Source organism: Hylobates moloch, unplaced genomic scaffold, assembly GCF_009828535.3.
Source record: "Hylobates moloch isolate HMO894 unplaced genomic scaffold, HMol_V3 SCAFFOLD_1, whole genome shotgun sequence".
Taxonomy (NCBI): Eukaryota; Metazoa; Chordata; class Mammalia; order Primates; family Hylobatidae; genus Hylobates; species Hylobates moloch.
Window position 1 is genome coordinate 101,867,563 of NW_026652276.1, and position 18,665 is coordinate 101,886,227.

The 18,665-nt window shown below is 53.8% G+C and overlaps 1 protein-coding gene across 11 annotated transcripts in view; it reads right to left on the reverse strand.

Annotated features, from left to right (window-relative positions):
• LOC131384189 (general transcription factor II-I repeat domain-containing protein 1-like) overlaps nt 1-17,991 on the reverse strand; it is a 57,788-nt gene extending 39,797 nt beyond the window's left edge. For 6 of the 11 annotated variants that reach the window (XM_058443839.1, XM_058443819.1, XM_058443830.1 and 3 more), the window contains exons 1-7: nt 17,779-17,991; nt 15,245-15,325; nt 14,036-14,125; nt 12,479-12,569; nt 4,714-4,763; nt 4,443-4,499; nt 2,334-2,362 (exon numbers count right to left, since the gene is read on the reverse strand). In XM_058443839.1, the coding sequence (XP_058299822.1) occupies nt 2,334-2,362; nt 4,443-4,499; nt 4,714-4,763; nt 12,479-12,569; nt 14,036-14,102 (294 nt within the window). In that variant the 5' untranslated portion in view covers nt 14,103-14,125; nt 15,245-15,325; nt 17,779-17,991. Of the gene's footprint in view, nt 1-1,639; nt 1,711-2,326; nt 2,363-4,442; nt 4,545-4,713; nt 4,764-12,478; nt 12,570-14,035; nt 14,126-15,244; nt 15,326-17,774 lie in introns of those variants that run through there. The other 5 variants (XM_058443810.1, XM_058443824.1, XM_058443837.1 and 2 more) reach the window with 4 other exon arrangements.
• Between the last annotated feature and the right edge of the window lie 674 nt (nt 17,992-18,665).

An 18,665-nucleotide genomic window follows, 5' to 3' on the forward strand; every position in this document is an offset into this window, starting at 1 on the left:
CAGGCTTTGGGGACTGTGCGAGGGAGGGTTTGAGAAAAGCCCATTCTGGTGCAGGAGTAGCACTCAGTGACCTCTGGTGAACCCTCGGAGACTCCCAGGAGCCTGGACATGTTCCCAGCCCAGCATGACTAGTGGCATGAGTAAGTGTGGAGCTGGTTCTCCAGGCAGATACCTGGCTTGGGTGCCAATGCCTGGAAAGGGGCTGGCAGGTCCGTCCCTGAGGGCTGAGGCCACGGCCACCTGCTAGCCCTGAGACACAGAGTATTAATACGTCACTCACACTGAGCCTCAGTTTCCCCCTCTGTAAGGTGGGCTCTAGCATCAACCTCCTAGGTATGAAGACTAAATGAGATGCCTCCTCTGTCTGCACTCCACTGTAACTCTAGTTCCTAGAATACCGCCTTGCCCCAGCAGGACCTCCAGAAATACATGTGAAAGGCACCCGCATAAAGCATCCAGGGCAGGGCCAGAAACCCAGTGACCTCTCAGCCGGGTGTCCTCCGGAGCCACACTCACTGCACTGTGCTGCTGCAGCTTCCACTGTCTCCACCTTTCCAACATCATCTGACCACTCTGCCCCTCCGAGAGCTCCGGAAACACACTTCTGGCATCCAGTGACCCCCCCAACCCCTGCTGTTCATCCCGCCAAACACAACCCACCCTCCTCTCTGCCTCTCAAAATCCCATCTTCCCCTGAGGCCCAAGCAGGGCCTTCCTTACTCCAGGAAACCCTCTCCAACTACTCCTCACCCTCCTGATCCCCCTTCTGGGGGTTCCTGTGGCCTGTCAGCAGCCGCCACATCACTGTACCCTAAGTACTTTTTTTTTTGAGACAGAGTCGCCCTGTCGCCCAGGCTGGAGTGCAGTGGTGCGATCTCAGCTCACTGCAACCTCTGCCTCCCGGGTTCAAGTGATTCTCCTGCCTCAGCCTCCCAAGTAGCTGGGATTACAGCTGTGTACCACCACGCCTGGCTAATTTTTGGATTTTAAGTAGACATGGGGTTTTACCATGTTGGTCAGGCTGGTCTCAAACTCCTGACCTCAAGTGATCCTCCTGCCTTGGCTTCCCAAAGTGCTGGGATTACAGGTGTGAGCCACCATGCCTGGCCCGCCCTGGAGGCTCTGGCCAGCCCTTAGTGCTCACCACATGGCATGTCACCCTGCAGGGACAGCCCCTGCAAATCTGGGTTTGGGAGGCCAGGACATAGCCCATGGTGGAGATGGAGGTGGATGGGTGGCTTAAAAAGGGTCAGGAGGCGGGGCTTGGTGGCTCTTACTTGTCATCCCAGCACTTTGGGAGGCTGAGGCAGGAGGATCACTTGAGGCCAGGAGTTTGAGACCAGCCTAGCCAACATGGTGAAACCCCATCTCTACTAGAAATACAAAAATTAGCCAGGCGTGGTGGCATGTGCCTATAATCCCAGCTACTCGGGAGGCTGAGGCAGGAGAATAGCTTGAACCTGGGAGGTGGAGGTTGCAGTGAGCGGAGATCATGCCACTGCACTCCAACCTGGGCAACAAAGTGAGACTTGGTCTCAAAATATAATATAAAAAAAAGGGTCAGGAGAGGCACTGCACTGTTTAAGGCGGGGTAGACACCCCCCACATCTTACCACCATGCTTGCGGTTCCCATGCAGACACCCCTCCTTCTGTGGTTAGGAATCCACTCGCCTCCAACCTCATCTATTCACTGAGGTCAACCAGATCCCCTTTATCAGGAGGAGGGGGGTGCACTGACCTGGTTTGGCCCCTCCCTCCTGAACCCAGACTGGGTAAAACTTAGAAGTCACTGGCGCCACCACTCTTTTCTCTGCCCCAGGATGTGGGGCCACGTTCAAGCTTAGCCTTCCTCCATCTACCTGGGGCAGGTGCCCAGGTGAGGTGGCTAAACAGAAGGGCAGGAGCCTAGGCCGGGCACGGTGGCTAACACCTATAATCCCAATACTTTGGGAGGCTAAGGTGGGTGGATTACTTGAGGTCAGGAGTTTGAGACCAGCCTGGCCAACATGGTGAAACCCCGTCTCTACTAAAAATACAAAAAATAGCCAGGCGTGGTGGCAGTTGCCTGTAATCCCAGCTACTCAGGAGGCTGAGGCAGGAGAATCACTTGAACCCAGGAGGTGGAGGTTGCAGTGAGCTGAGATCGCACCACTGCACTCCAGCCTGGGTGACAGAAAAGGACTCTGCCTCAGAAAAAAAACAAAGAAAGGCAGGGGCCTGGCTTCTGTTCCCAGACCCCAGAACCTGTGCCCCACAGCAGGCTTAGCTCCAGCCCCCAGCACCATGACCGGGCCCTATTCCCAGTAACCCCTCCACAGCCAGTACCTCTTACCAGGCTTTGGGATGAGTCCTTGGAAAGGCCTAGAAGAGAAACAGAGGCAGGGGTGTCAGGGGGAGGTCCTGGGGATGAGGAAGGCACCCCTGGGATGCAGTGGCCTCGGTCTCCCCTGGGAGCACCCCAGACCTATGGCAGCAGAATCTGCATTTTAATAAGCTGCCCTGGGGCTCTGTGTGCGCGGGACACTGAGACAATGTGGCAGGGTGCTGGCATTGGCAGTATCGCTCTGCAGGATGCAGACCTGGGCCTTGGGCAGGCTCTGCCCTGGCTGGTCCTGAAACCTTGAGCTAATCCCTCTGATGGGGGCTAAAGGCCTTTCCTGGGGGCTGGGGGTGCAGTGAGCAGGTGTGGCTGAACAGGTTGAAGATGCCCTCGAAGGCTGCCCTTGCCATGGGGGGGTGACCAGTCCCACTTCTGAAGGGCTCCCTGCACTCGGGCTGGCCTGCAGTCCCTTTCTGGCCACCCCCAGGACCCAGGATGGTGCCAGGAGAGCCACCTTGTCCAGAGGGGAGGGCAGGACCTAGGGAAAGGCTAAGGATTCACAGGTGCAAGCCCCCATCTGAGCTAGTCCTGCCTTTTCACCCTCACCCTTCCCCCTGAGTATCTGGTGACTATGAACTTGATCTTGTCGGCCACGGCAAGAATCCTCTCCAGGTTCCGGGAGCTGAAGGTGCAGGGCTTTCGGAACGGGATTCCGGGGGGCAGCCCCTCAATGATCACAGAGCCGGGGTTACTCTTGATCCACTTATAGGGGACCTGGAGCGGGTACTTGATGCCCAAGACTTCTCCTGTGGGCGAGAGGCAGGGTCCTGCCCATCAGGAGTGAGAGGCAGCGTGGGGTGTATGTACATGGGATTGCGGGGGTGTGATGGAAAGACATGCGTGCAGGAGAGTGAATGGTATGAGAAAGCTCTTATGTAGCACTGTGGAAAGGTATAGGCATTACAATCTGAGCTATTCGATCAGAACATAAAAAAAAGGCCAGCATGGTGGCTCATGCTTGTAATCCCAGCATGTTGGGAGGCCAAGGCTGGAGGATCACTTAAGTCTAAGAGTTCGAGATCGGCCTGGACAACATAGCAAGATCCTGTCTCTACTAAAAATTTCTAAAAAATAGCTGGACATGGTGGTGCAGGCCTGCAGTTCCAGCCACTTAGGAGGCTGAGGCAGGAGGATTGCTTGAGCCCAGGAGTTTGAGGCTGTAGTGAACCATGATCACGCCACTGTACTCCAGCATGGGTGACAGAGTGAGACCCTGTCTCAAAAAAAAAAAAGGAAAAGAAAAGAAAAGAAAGAAAAAGCCACACCAGTATGCTCCCATGTTGTATGCTCCTTTTTTTTTCTTTTGAGACAGAGTTTTGCTTTTGTTGCCCAGACTGGAGTGGAATGGCACGATCTCAGCTCACTGCAACCTCCACCTCCCAAGCTCAAGCGATTCTCCTGCCTCAGACTCCTGAGTAGCTGGGACCACAGGTGTGCACCACTGCACCTGGCTAATTTCTTTTTTGTATTTTTGGTAGAGATGGGGTTTCACCATGTTGTCCAGGCTGGCCTTGAACTCCTGAGCTCAAGCCTCCAAAAGTGCTGGGATTACAGGTGTGAGCCACTGCACTCGGCCTCTGATTTCTTTTCTTGAAAATAGACATAGAGATTGGTTCTATGTTGCCCAGGCTGGTCTCGAACTCCTGGCCTCAAGTGATCCTCCTGCCTTGACCTCCCCAAGTGCTGGGATTACAGGCGTGAGGTGCCGCGCCTGGCTCTTATTCTGATTTCAAAGCACTAAGACTACAGCTGATTGCTGAATAAGGAGTGGGCGTGTCAGCTACCTTCCCAGAGTGGGGCAGGCAGGCTCCTGCGCCCTGTAGCCTCCCACCCCCCAATTTCCCCCACCATCTACCTGTAGGCACCCCTTCTCCCCTGGAGTCTCTAACACAGAGCTGGCAGGGTACAGCCGGGCCTGGGCTGCCAACCTGGCTTGGCTGGTCCCTTAGGCCCTGAAGTTGGGGGCCAATTCCTCCCTACTTCCAGCCTGGCCCTCCAAACCCAAACCAGGTCAAGGTCCTGGTGCTGGAACAACAGACCTCCCCCTCAACTCAACCTTACCTTGAAAGCCCTGTCTCTTCAGGCTCTCGTCCACCAGAGGGTCCCCGGAATCCCTCTCTGCGGGCAGGGCAGGGGGAGAGAAGCCAAGTGAGGAGGCAGTTCCTGGGACCCAAGATGGCATCATTAGGAGAAACCCAATGTGGGGGTGTGGGGAGAATGCCAGGGCCAGGATGGGAGCAGGACAGAGGCAGCAGGAAGAGGGGCTGGTGGCAGAGGCCTGGGGCCCTCCCTTGCACGCCCACACCATGGCCCGCGACCCCACTCAGGGTACCTTGACTATCCACGATGGGCTCTTTGACTCCCTCAATGAGCAGCTCTGGCCTGGAAAACATAAGCGGGGCTATCACAGAGGTCCCTCCAAGCATCTCTGGGACTGCCCAGCCCTCCCCTCTGGGCCTCGGTCTGCACATCCCTGCAATGGACCCTCCTGGCTCCACACACTTAGGCTTGGAGTCCCTACCGCCCCACATGTGGAATCTGGGGGGCTGCGCTGGGCTTGAAGGATCCAGCTGGGAGTGAGACCCGCCCAGTCCTGAACAGGTCCATCTGATATCTCACTCCTGCTCCAGGGACATTGCATGATTGTCACTACCTGGGATTGGGGCAGGCGGCCTCAGGGGGCCTCCTGTGGAGCCGGTTTAAAGTGTAGAAACAAAGTCTGGTGCAGTAGCTCACGCCTGTAATCCCAGCAATTTGGGAGGCCGAGGAGGGCAGATCACCTGAGGTCAGGAGTCTGAGACCAGCCTGGCCAACATGGTGAAACCTATCTCTACTAAAAATACAAAAATTAGCTGGGTGTGGTGGCAGGCACCTATAATCCTAGCTACTTGGGGGGCTGAGGGAGGGGAATCACTTGAACCCAGGAGGTGGAGGTCACAGTGAGCTGAGATAGCACCACTGCACTCCAGCCTGGGTGACAGAGTAAGACTCCGTCTCAAAATGAAAGAAAAGAAAAGGAGTAGAAACAGTTGGGGCCCACTACGTAGCAAGAACTCCAAGCTTCTGGAAAGGTCTGAGATCTACGGCTCACGTCTGAGAGCTGCTGTGTCACTGCAGTCAGAAGCGCCAGTGACCAAGCCCAGCTTTGTATTATACTAATGTCTTTAGCTCCACAGACTCCAGAAAGCCCTGCCCAGACATGAGTCAATGTTCTTTATCAAACAGCACTGCTTCTAAAGTCTCCGTCTTCAGCACAACTTGTCCTGTTAGAGCAAGCCTGTTGGGGGGCTGGGGTTTGCGGTAGGTAGAGGACACTGGGAAAATCATGCTGGCCAGAGGGCGGCTGTCAGGGGATGGCAGGGTGGGCCATGGAGCGGAGAGGTAATAGGCCTGGAAAGGTAATGAGCTCTCTGTCACAGGGGTAATCAAGCAGCAGCACCAAGGAGTCTCTGCCTGGGAGTGAGCCCAAAGGCCAAACTCTCAGGGAGGGTACCCCCGGGTCCCCAGTAGATGAGGATTTGGTGCCTGCTCTGGCAGTGGGCATCTCTGAGGCTTCTGTACAGTGCCAGGCACAGAGCTGGGGTCACAGGGCCAGGGCTGGGAGGGGGAAGCATAGCCCTGCCTTGAACCACAGTCTCAGGAGCTAGAAAAGGCTTTGGATTGGCCGGGCGCGGTGGCTCATGCCTGTAATCCTAGCACTTCGGGAGGCCGAGGTGGGTGGATCATGAGGTCAGGAGATCGAGACCATCCTGGCTAACAGGGTGAAACCCCATCTCTACTAAAAAATACAAAAAATTAGCCAGGCTTGGTGGCAGGCGCCTGTAGTCCCAGCTACTGGGGAGGCTGAGGCAGGAGAATGGCATGAACCTGGGAGGCAGAGCTTGCAGTGAGCTGAGATCTTGCCACTGCACTCCAGCCTGGGCGACAGAGCTAGACTCCATCTCAAATAAAAAAGAAAAGAAAAGGCTTCGGACTGCATTTAGCCCTCCTCTTTATGGGAGAACTCAGGTTCTGAAAGGGGAAGTGACTTCCCAGCAGTAACCTTAGAGAGGCAGAAGCTAGGCAGAGCCCCTAAGTCCCAGGCCAGAGTAGTGACAGTGCTTCCCCTTAAATAGCACAGCCGGCTGCCAAGGCCACAGGGAGTAACAGGAGGAGCTGGCCTCAAACCCACCAGACAGCCTCTCCCGTCGGACACTGTGCTAACCTACCTCCCTTTCCAAATGACAGGTGGAGAAAGCCATCGTGACTTTAAAAAATGCTCAAGGCTGGGCGCGGTGGCTCAACCTGTAATCCCAGCACTTTGGGAGGCTGAGGCAGGGGGATCGCTTTGAGCCCAGGCATTTGAGACCAGCTTGGGCAATAGCGAGACCCCTTCTCTACAAAAAAATGTAAAAATTAGCCAGGTGTGGTGGCGTGCCCCTGCAGTCCCAGCTACTCAGGAGGCTGAGGCAGGATTGCTTGAGTCCAGGAGTTTAAGGCTGCAGTGAGTTATGATTGTGCCACTAAACTCCAGCCTGGGCTACAGAAAGACTTGTCTCTTAAAACAAATGCTCATGGCCAGTCATGGTGGCTCACGCCTGTAATTGCAGCACTTTGGGAGGCCAAGGTGGACGGATCACTTGAGGCCAGCCTGGTCAACATGGTGAAACCTCGTCTACTAAAAATACAAAATTTAGGCAAGCGTAGTGACATGTGTCTGTTATCCCAGCTACTCAGGAGGCTGAGGCCGGGGAATCGCTTGAACCTGGGAGGCGGAGGTTGTAGTGAGCCAAGATCGCGCCATTGCACTCCAGCCTGGGCAATAGAGTGAGTGAGACTCTGTCTCAAAAAATAGAGAAAAAAAAAAGCAACCACAAAAACCAAAAACCAATGCTCATGAGCACAAGGTGTCTCTGCATAAAACCATAAAAAATGTCATTCATGAGGACTTGCTGTTGAATTGGCACCTAACCTCAAGCTGCCCGGGTGCTCCTGGTTTATGGTTTGAGGGAGTGGGTGTTGAAAGCAAAAACAAAAACAAAAACAAACCAGAATGAGAGCCTGTCTCTAAGAATTTTTTTAAAATAAAATAAAATTCAAACTCATTAAGCTGGCCCCAAACCCATGTGATCTGGCCCCTGCTACCTTTTTATTTTTCTTTTTTGATTTTTTTTGTTTTGTTTTGTTTTTGTTTTTGTTTTTGTTTTGGAGACGGAGTTTTGCTCTTGTCGGCCAGGCTGGAGTGCAGTGGCATGATCTCAGCTCACTGCAACCTCTGCCTCCCAGGTTCAAGCAATTCTCCTGCCTCGGTCTCCCAGGTAGCTGGGATTACAGGCCCCCCCACCTTCCCACGCTGCCCCATGCCCGGCTAATTTTTGTATTTTTAGAGACAGGGTCTCACCATATTGGGCAGGCTGGTCTCGAACTTCTGACTTAAGGTGATCCACCCTCCTCGACCTCCCAAAGTGCTGGAATTACAGATGTGAGCCACTGCTCCTGGCCTATTTTTCTTTTTTATGGAGATAGGGTCTCACCATGTTGCCTCGGCTGGTCTTAAACTCCTGAGCTCAAGCAATCCTCCTGCCTCAACCTCCCAAAGTGCTAGGATTACAGGCGTGGGCCACCACGCCTGGTCCCCTGCTACCTCTTGGGCCTCAACCTCACCATCCTTCCCTCACTCACCCTGTACCAGCTACAAGGGCACCTTGCGAGCCTTCAAACACCCAAGTACATTGTTGCCTCAGGGACTTTGCATGACTTTTTCTCTGTCCCAACAGTCTTTTTTTTTTTTTTTTTTTTTTGAGACAGAGTCTCCCTCTGTCACCCAGGCTGGAGTGCAATGGCATGATCTCAGCTCACTGCAACCTCCACCTCCCAGGTTCAAGTGATTCTCCTGCCTCAGCCTCCTGAGTAGTTGGGATTACAGGCACGCGCCACCACACCCGGCTAATTTTTGTATTTTTAGTAGAGATGGGGTTTCACCGTGTTGGCCAGGCTAGTCTCGGACTCCTGACCTCAAGTGATCCACCCTCCTCGACCTCCCAAAGTGCTGGAATTACAGGCGTGAGCCACCGCTCTTGGCCTATTTTTCCTTTTTATAGAGATGGTTCTCACTGTGTTGCCTAGGCTGGTCTCAAACCTCCTGAGCTCAAGCAATCCTCCTGCCTCAGCCTCCCAAAGTGCTGGGATTACAGGCGTGAGCCACTGCGCCTGGCCTGCTCCCACACTGTTTATGCACCTGGCTGGCCCTCTCACTTCATTGGGTCGCTGCTTCAATGTCACCTACTTATCCAGGTTCCTCCTGTCCCTCTCTCCCCCTCACTCTGTATTACATCCTGTCACAGCAGTTATCTCTACCTGACATGATATTGTGATTTTGTCTGGGTAACATCGGCAACTCCAGGGCAGGACTTGGTGGCATTTACTGCTGGGCTGCAAGCCCAGTACCTGGCAGGCGCCCAGGATGGTTTTTTAGTTTGTTTGTCTCTTTGTGTTTTATTTATTTATATATTTATTTATTTATTTTGAGAAGGAGTCTCACTCTGTTGCCCAGGCTGGAGTGCAGTGATGCGATCGCAGCTCACTGCAACCTCCACCTCCCAGGTTCAAGTGATTCTCGAGCCTCAGCCTCCCGAGGAGCTGAGACTACAGGTGTGTACCACCACGCCCAGCTAATTTTTGGTACTTTTAGTAGAGATGGGATTTCACCATGTTGGCCAGGCTGGTTTCGAACTCTTGACCTCGAGTGATCCATCTGCCTTGGCCTCCCAAAGTGCTGGGATTATAAGCATGAGCCACCACGCCCAGCCTCTCTTTGTATTTTTAAAGGGATGAGGTCTTGCTCTGTCACCCAGGCTGGAGTGCAGTGATGCCATCATAGCTTACTACAGCCTGGACCTTCTGTGCTTAGGCGATTCTTCCACCTTCCACCTCAGCCTCCCAAGTATCTGGGACTACAGGCACATACCACTGCACCTGGCTAATTTTTTAATTTTAAAAATCAAGGCCAGGCACGGTGACTCACGCCTGTAATCCCAGCACTTTGGGAGGCCGAGGCAGGCGGATCACTAGGTCAGGAGATCGAGACCATCCTGGCTAACACGGTGAGACCCAGTCTCTACTAAAAATACAAAAAATTAGCGGGAGTGTTGGCGGGCGCCTGTAGTCCCAGCTACTCGGGAGGCTGAGGCAGGAGAATGGCGTGAACCCGGGAGGCGAAGCTTGCAGTGAGCCGAGATCGCGCCACTGCACTCCAGCCTGGGTGACAGAGCGAGACTCTGTCTCAAAAAATAAATAAATAAATAAAATAAAATAATAATAATAATCAAATAGAGATGGGGTCGCTGTGTTGACCAGGCTGGTCTCAAACTCCTGGCCTCAAGCGACGCTCCTGTTTTGTCCTCTCAAAGTGTTGAGATTACAGGTGTGAGAATTTTAAAAATTTTTTGTAGAGATGGGGTCTCGATACAGTGCCCAGGCTAGTCTCAAACTCCTGGGCTCAAGCGATCCTCCTGTCTGGGCCTCCCAAGGTGTTGGGATTACAGGCATGAGCCATCACGCCCGGCCAGAATGTATTTACATTTTTTTTTTTTTTTTGAGACAGGGTCTTACTCTGTCACCCAGACTGGAGTGCAATGGTGCGTTCATGGCTCATTGCAGCCTCGACCTCCTGGCTCAAGTGATCCTCCCACCTCGGCCTCCTGAGTAGCTGGGACTATAGGTGCTCACCACCACGCCTGGCTAATTTTGTATTTTTTAGTAGAGATGGGGTTTCTCCATATTGGTCAGGCTGGTCTCGAACTCCTGACCTCAGGTGATCTGCCCATCTCAGCCTTTCAAAGAGCGGGGATTACAGGTGTGAGCCATTGTGCCTGGCCTTAATTTTTGTATTTTCAGTAGTCCTGATCTCAAGTGATCTGCCCACCTCAGCCTACCAAAGTGCTGGGATTACAGGCATGAGCCACCATGCCGGCTCAATCTTCCTTTTTAATATGGCTAGACACACTGGACATGTGGCTGCATTTCATCCTGGCCTGCTGAAGCCTTTGATTCTACTGCACGAGTCACGACTCTTGCTCCCAGTCCTGTTGTGTAGCTTTTTGCTATCTGCAGCAGCCTCCCTCCTGGCATAGAGCAGGCCATAGAGCAGGCCCTGCATAGAAGAGCTCCCTGTCCCAGCAGATCTCCTCACCACTGTGTGCAAAAATGAAGCTGTGAGTCTCCCAGTTTGAGAACCATCTATTCCCCTGGAGAAACAAACCCTTAAGAGTTTCTTCTTTCTTGTGGCTTTCAACCAAACCTAATTTTTTTTTTTCTTTTGAGACAGAGTCTCGCTCTGTCGCCCAGGCTGGAGTGTAGTGGCGTGATCTCAGCTCAATGCAACCTCTGCCTCCTGGTTTCAAGTGATTCTCATGCCTCAGTCTCCTGATGACAGGGAGATTACAGCTGGAATTACAGGCATGAACCACCACGCCTGGCTAATTTGTGTATTTTTAGTAGAGATGGGATCTCGCTATGTTGGCCAGGCTGGTCTCGAACTCCTGACCTCAAGTGATCTGCCTGCCTTGGCCTCCCAAAGTGCTGGGATTACAGGCGTGAGCCATCGTGCCCAGCCATAAACCAAGCCTAAATGTATACTATTACAGTAACACAGAAGTAACAAACACAAAATGGAAATATGATCCTCCCATTCCGTGTTTTGTTTTTTTATCTTTTTGAGGAGGGGTCTTGCTCTGTTACCCAGGCTGGAGTGCAGAGGTGCAATCATAGCTCGCTGGAGCCTCCAAACCCCGCCTGGGCTTAAGTGATCCTCCCACCTAAGCCTCCTAAGTAGCTGAGATTACAGGTGTGCACCACCATGCCCAGCTAATTTAAATTTTTTTTGTAGAGATGGGGTCTCGTTATGTTGCCTGTGCCAGTCTTGAACTCCTGGCCTCAAGTGATCCTTCTGCTTCAGCCTCTTGAGTAGCTGAGACTACAGGCATGTGCTGCCACACCAGAGCTTAAAAATTTTTTTTTTGTTTTGTAATGACACAGTCTTGCTATGTTGCCTAGGCTGGTCTTGAACTCCTGGGCTCAAGCAATCCTCCCACCTCAGCTTCCCAAAGTGCTGGGATTATAGGCATGAACCACTGTTCCTGAAATCCCCCAACCACATTTTTACTCAATAACTGCCACCACCTTCTCCAAAGGGACTTTTTATCCTAGCTGGGCACACAGGGTGTATCCACGGGTGCTGCCCCGGGCCCTCGCTGGCAAAAACACAACATGCTCAAAGAAACAGAAAGAGCCTGGAGAAGTCGCTACCGGACTTTCCCATCCTGGGATGATGGGGCATTGCCCCCAGCCCCTGGCCCAGGACACTAACACGCCAGCCTGGAGAACCCATGAGCTAATGGGACATTCCCATTCTGCATCTGGGCAAACTGAACACTGCTCTCCTGAGACTGCGAGAGACATCAGCTCGGTGGCTTTGGGTCTGGCAGGCCTGGGGAGCCTCATGTCTGCCAACTGCAGCCAAACCCCATCTAACACCTTGCTGTCAAAAAAAAAAAAGAAGGAGAAAAGAAAGGAGGCCTGGTGCGGTCGCTCATGCCTGTAATCCCAGCACTTTGGGAGGCTGAGGTGGCCAGATCACTTGAGGTCAGTAGTTCAAGACCAGCCTGGCCAACATGCTGAAACCCCGTCTCTGCTAAAAATACAAAAATTAGCCGGGCATGGTGGCAGGCACCTGTAGTCTCAGCTACTCGAGAGGCATCAGGAGAATCGCTTGAACCCAGGAGGCTGTGGTTGCAGTGAGCCAAGATTGCACCACTGCACTCCAGCCTGGGAGACAGAGTGAGACTCTGTCTAAAGAAAAAAAAAAAAAAGAAATAGTGGCCAGGCGCGGTGGCTCACGCCTGTAATGACTTTGGGAGGCCCAGGCAGAAGATGGCTTGAGTCCAGGAGTTTGAGAACAGTCTGGGCAATATGGCCAGACCCTGGTGGCATACACCTGTGGTCCCAGCTATTCGGGTGGCTGAGGCACAAGAATCGCTTGATGGCAATTTGGTGCTGCTCCTGCCCCTGGGTGCTGAGCAGGCCTGGTGCTGTCTCCCGTGGACCTGGTCAGGTCTTACCTCTTGATGACAAACTGGATGCTGTTTCTGGCCTCCAGAATCTTCCAGAGCTTGGCGATCCCGAAGCAGTTGGGCCTGCGGAGAGAGATGCCTTCAGGCAGCCTCACCACAAACAGCTCCTCCGGGTGCATCAGAAACTTGGAGTACGGCACGTTGATGGGCTCTGAGATGCCAATGGCCTTGGCTGCAGACACATGGCTGCTGTAAGGCCACCCGGTGCCATAGGGCAAGGAATCTCAACCCCTGTGTCTCATGCCTGTGTAGGGGGCAAAGCTGCCAGAGCCCTTTTGAGGGCCTTCCTGGGATGTGAGCCAGGCGTGAGCCACCTTGCCCTGCCTATATTACTTATTTGCTTACTGTTTATCTCTCCACAGGAGGATGTGTACCCTAGGAGGTGGGGACATCTGTTTGGTCCACTGCTTTTTCCCTAGCCCCTTGCACAGGACCTAGTACACAGTAGGTGCTCAATAAATACTTGTTGAGGCAGGGTGCATTGGCTCACGCCTGTAATCCCAGCTCTTTGGGAGGCTAAGGCAGGAGGATCATTTGAGGTCAGGAGTTCGAGACCTGCCTGGCCATCACAGTGAAACCCCATCTTTACTAAAAATGCAAAAAAATTAGCCAGGCATGGTGGTGGGCACCTGTAATCCCAGCTACTCAGGAGGTTGAGGCAGGGAAAGTGCTTGAACCCGGGAGGTGGAGGTTGCAGTGAGCTGAGATCGCGCCACTGCACTCCAGCCTGGGCAACAGAGTGAGGCTCCATCTCAAAAAATTTAAGAGATGGGTCTCTCTATGTTGCCCAGGCTGATCTTGAACTCCAAGACTCAAGTAATCCCCTTGCCTTGGCCTCCCAAAGTGTTGGGATTACAGGCATGAGCCACCTTAGCCTGCCTATTTTACTTATTTGCTTACTATCCATCTATCTCTTCACAGGAGGATATGCACTCCAGGAGGTTGGGACTTCTGCTTGGTTTACTGCTTTGTCTCCAGCCCCTTACACAGGACCTGGTACACAATAGATGCTCAATAAATAGTTGTTGGACAAACGGACAAATTAATCCCAACAGGTGGCTCCTGGGAAGCATGCTGGGCCTTGTTAGAAATGGAGCCTATGGTCGGGCGTGGTGGCTCAAGCCGGCAATCCCGGCACTTTGGGAGGCCGAGGCAGGTGGATCACCTGAGGTCAGGAGTTCGAGACCAGCCTGACCAACATGGTGAAAGCCTGCCTCTACTAAAAATACAAAATTAGCCAGGCATGGTGGTACGTGCCTGTAATCCCAGCTACTCAGGAGGCTGAGGCAGGAAAATCGCTTGAACTCGGGAGGCGGAGGTTGCGATGAGCTGAGATTGCTCCAAGGTCTCTAAATAAATAAATAGAGCCTACCTGAGGTTTCCAGAAGGAACCCAGCCTTGGATTGGGGTCAGGCATATATTGGGTTTCCTCTACTAGAGGCAGTCAAAATCAAGAAAAGCCTGGGGCCTGCCTGGCCCACCCCTTTCCATTTGCTCCCTGGGGAGATGAGTCCCAAGCACCACCAGCCCAGGTCCATTTCTTACCTGTCAGCATCTCCATCCCATAACCAGAATCCTCCGATGGCAGGTGCCCAGGCATTGAGTCTGTCATTTCCTCAGAGGTTGGCAAGGCATCTGAAGACAAAACTCCAAATGACACGGGTGTCTTTTGCCTGTCATACTCCTGTCACAGTCCCTCAGGGCCCACCCAGCCCAGTCTCTCCACAGGCAAGGGTCTTTTTCTTTCTCTCTTTTTTTTTTTTGTTCGAGATGGAGTCTCACTCTGTTGCCCAAGCTGGAGTGCAGTGGCGCCATCTCGGCTCACTGTAACCTCTGCCTCCCGGGTTCAAGTGAATCTCCTGCCTCAGCCTCCCGAGTAGCTGGGACTACAGGCATGAGCCACCACGCCTGGCTAATTTTTGTGTTTTTAGTAGAGATGGGGTTTCACCATGTTGGCCAGGCTGGTCTCTAACTCCTGACCTCTGGTGATCCACCTGCCTTGGCCTCCCAAAGTGCTGGGATTACAGATGTGAGCCACTGCGCCCAGCCTTTTTTTTTTTTTTTTTTTTTTGAGATAGGGTCTCGCTCTGTTCCCCAGGCTGGAGTGCAGTAGTGCGATCACAGCTCACTGCAGCCTCCAACTCTTGGTCTCAAGTGATCCTCCTGCCTCAGCCTCCTGAGAAGCTACACTGACAGGCACACACCACCACATCTGGTTAATGTTTTGTATTTTTAGTAGAGATGGGGGTCTTGTTATGTTGCCCAGGCTGGTCTTGAACTCCCGGCCTCAAGCTATCCTCCCGTGTCAGCCACCCAAAATGCCGGGATTACAAGCATGAGCCACTGTGCCCGGCACCCTCTTGGCTTCTAACAGTCACCCCATACTGAGGCTCCAGCGCCCAAATCTACCCTCTCCTCTGAAGATGTGGAAAATGAGGCTTGGCAGGGGGTAGGGTCCAACTCAGAGCCTCACACTCATGCCTTTTTCTTCTCTCCAGCCTCACAAATCCCAGGGAAGCCAAGCCAGGGAGGTGAAGTTTGAGGGGACCTTCTGGAACGTCAGAACTGAGAACACTGATTCGCAATGCAGGGGGCAGATGTGGCCAGAAAAAGCATTCACAATACACTGATGTTTCTCAGAATCCACGGAGAGAAACAGTGGCCTGGAGGACTCTTCTTCACCAGGGCAGACCCTCGGGAGGCTAACAGTATGGGCTGATTTCTGCAGGGGGTGGTCAGACGCCCGTCCCTTACCTGGGACAGTGACCTGAATGATGTCCAGAACCTCTGGCTCAATTTTGATCAGCCTCAGCCCACCCAGCTCCCCGGAGGTTCCTGCAAGGAGGAAAGGAAGGATCCGGTCAAGTCTGGCACAAGCCTGACTGGGCAGAGTCTTTCCAGAACATTCTGGTGTCTGTAACTTGTTATTGAGGCCCTACCTAGGACAAGTCATGTCAGCCCCCTGGCTCCTGCCCGGATCAGAACTGGAGGTCAGGGGGGCCCTCAGGCCAGGCTTAGAGGCTCCAATTTACAGACTCAGTGACTAAGGCCCCCCAGAGGGGAGACTGCTGGTCCAAGAGCCTGGAGCCTGGGTCTGGGCATCAACAGGAGGCAATGGTGATGGCCAGCACCTAGCTCTCCATGTCCCCCACCCCAGTAAGCTCCCAGCATGCCTTGCACCTCAGCGCTGCAAGGCGTGGGAGATGCAAGTGGGCAGAGGAGGCTCGTTAGCACTCCAGGCTCATGGGCTGAGTTGATCTCCTCCCCAAGGCTGCCGGGTAGGGCTGGTGGTTGCCCTCCTGGCCCATGACACACATAGTGGGCCCTGTTCCTTCTCACTGGCCCGCAGTCTTCAGACATATTGCCCTCGTCTGACCTGTGAAGGGAAGCAGGAAATGACACCTGTCAGCCAAGTCCAGGGCCACCCTGCCCCAGCCTTGCCCCTCCAGGCGGTCGGGGCCCACTGCGGGCGCCACTGCAGAAGGCATCCCTGTCCCCATCAGCCCCTGGCCCTCCAAGATGGTGCTCCCCACCTCCACCAGGAAGACAGATTCCCCATGCGCTGTCTCCACGGACCACAATTTCCAGGGTTGGCCGAGCCAGGCACCTGCTCACTGTCCTGGGGTGAACCATCTGGGGATCCCCCTTCTTAACCATCTGGGAGCTCTAGGGCTCCTGGGCTTGACACAGTGGGGTTTTGATCACTGCTTGTGGGAGACTGAGACCTGCAGGGCCTGGAAAGGCTTAAGAATCTGGGGAGGGGGCTGGAGAATGAAGGTGGCAGGAACCCTGGGACAGATGATTTGGTTAATTCCCGCCCTCCAAGAGAACTGCAGGGAGAAGACTGATATGATGTGGGGATTCTGCGATAAACGGCCCACCCCTGCCCCTAAGAGGTCAGAACGTGCTTGGGGGGTGTTGGTGGATGGTAGCCAAGCTGATTGCTGGGGGCAGGGTCTGGTGGGCACTCAGGACAGGCATTGAACCTGGTGTTGGTATGTATGTATGCATGTAGTATGTATGTACATGTATATATGCATCCATGTATTTTTTTTTGAGACAGAGTCTTGCTCTGTTGCCCAGGCTGGAGTGCAGTGGCACAAACATTGGCTCACTGCAACCTCCGCTTCCGGGGTTCAAGTGAGTCTCCTGCCTCAACCTCCTGAGTGGCTGGGAATACAGGCGCCCACCACGACGCCCAGCTAATTTTTTGTATTTTTGTAGAGACCGAATTTCACCATGTTGCCCAAGCTAGTCTGGAACACCTGAGCTCAAGGGATCTGCCCACCTCGGCCTCCCAAAGTGTTGGGATTAAGGGCGTGAGCCACCGGGCCGACCCAATTACTTTCTTCAGTCTGAGCATGAGCACTGGAAGAAAAGCTCTCACTTGCATGTATTTTTTTTTAGAGACATGGTCTCCCTCTGTCACCCAGGCTGAAGTGCAGTGGCATAATCTCGGCTCACGGTAACCTCAACCTCCCGGGCTCCAAATATACATATATATAGTTTTTTTTTTAGAAGGAGTCTCGGTCTGTCGCCCAGGCTGGAGTGCAGTGGCACGATCTTGGCTCACTGCAGCCTCCGCCTCCCGGGTTCAAGCAATTCTCTGCCTCTGCCTCAGCCTCCCAAATAGCTGGTATTACATGTGCCCGCCACCACGCCCGGCTAATTTTTGTATTTTTAGTATAGACGGGATTCACCATGCTGGCCAGGATGGTCTTGAATTTCCGACCTCGTGATCCACCTGTCTCGGCCTCCCAAAGTGCTGGGATTAAAGGCGTGAGCCACCGCGCCCGGCCCGATCGCTTATATTTTTAAAAAGATGTTTTCTTGGTTTCCTAGCCCCGGTACCCCCTACAAAGTTCCAAAGGCTTTGATGTTGTTGCAACAGCCATCAGAGGTCAAGCCGAGGGGTTGCAGCTCCCTAATGCGGTGCAGCCTCAGACGGGGCCGACTTCTCCGCCATGTTCTGTGTGTTGCTGGCTGGAGAAGGGTAGTTGACAAACTCCGACCCAGCACAGTGTTTCTGTGGGTCAAAACTAGAAAACTATGTCCGGGCTCCGCCGAGGCAGAAGGATCCCTTCAGGCCAGGAGTTAAAGACCAGCCTGGGCAACATGGCGCGACCCCATCTCTGTAGTCCCAGCTCAGCTTCTCAGATGCTTGAACCCCAAGGTTCAAAGCTGCAATGAGCTATGATCCCATCACAGGATGAGCGGCGCCGGGCGGTGGGGGACGCTGCCGGTGTCCCCGGGACCTGGCCGGGGGAGTAGTTGGGGGGCGCACCTACACAGGCTCAGGTGACGCGAGTGTGCGGCAAGGGCTGTAGCCGGAACTAGCGGGCTTGTGGTGGTCACTGAGGAGCTTCTGCCCGACCATGCCCTCCAGGCCACAGCCGCTTGGTGCGCAGAGCCTACTCGCTCAGCGTCAGGCCCTTGCTGCGCCCTACGCCGCAGGCTGCGAGGTCGCGCAGGTAGCAGTAGTACAGGCAGTGGTAAAGCTCGTCCTTGTAGCTTAATGGTGTCGCCGGCCGGGTCGGAGCCTGCGGACACTAAGCCGCAGCCTGCCGACACCGACCGGCAGTCTGTGGCCACGCGTCTGCGCATGCGCTCTCCTGGAATACCCAGCCGCCGCGCCTCAAGATCCGATTGGTTCTACAGAAGGGGCGGGCCTCTGCGATGTCACAGGGGCGCGCCTCCGCTGACGTCACAGGCGCGGGCCTTCCGGCGACGTAATAGCGCCGGCCTTCGGCGACGTCACAGTGACGCTACAGTTCCTGGAGTTGTGCTGTTTTCTCCTCGGAGTGGAGCCTGGTAACCGCGACTTCCCCGCCATGTTCTGTGTGTTGCTGGCTGGAGAAGAGTAGTTGACAAACTCCGACCCAGCACAGTGTTTCTGTGGGTCAAAACTAGAAAACTATGTCCGGGCTCCGCCGAGGCGGAAGGATCCCTTCAGGCCAGGAGTTAAAGAGCAGCCTGGGCAACATGGCGCAACCCCATCTCTGTAGTCCCAGCTCAGCTTCTCAGATGCTTGAACCCCAAGGTTCAAGGCTGCAATGAGCTATGATCCCATCATAGCACACCATCCTGCGAGACTGAGGTAAACCTTGTCTAAAAAAATAAACTATCCAAGTGTGCAACAGGGAGGGACTGCTTAAAGAAAACATGATAGTTGTAT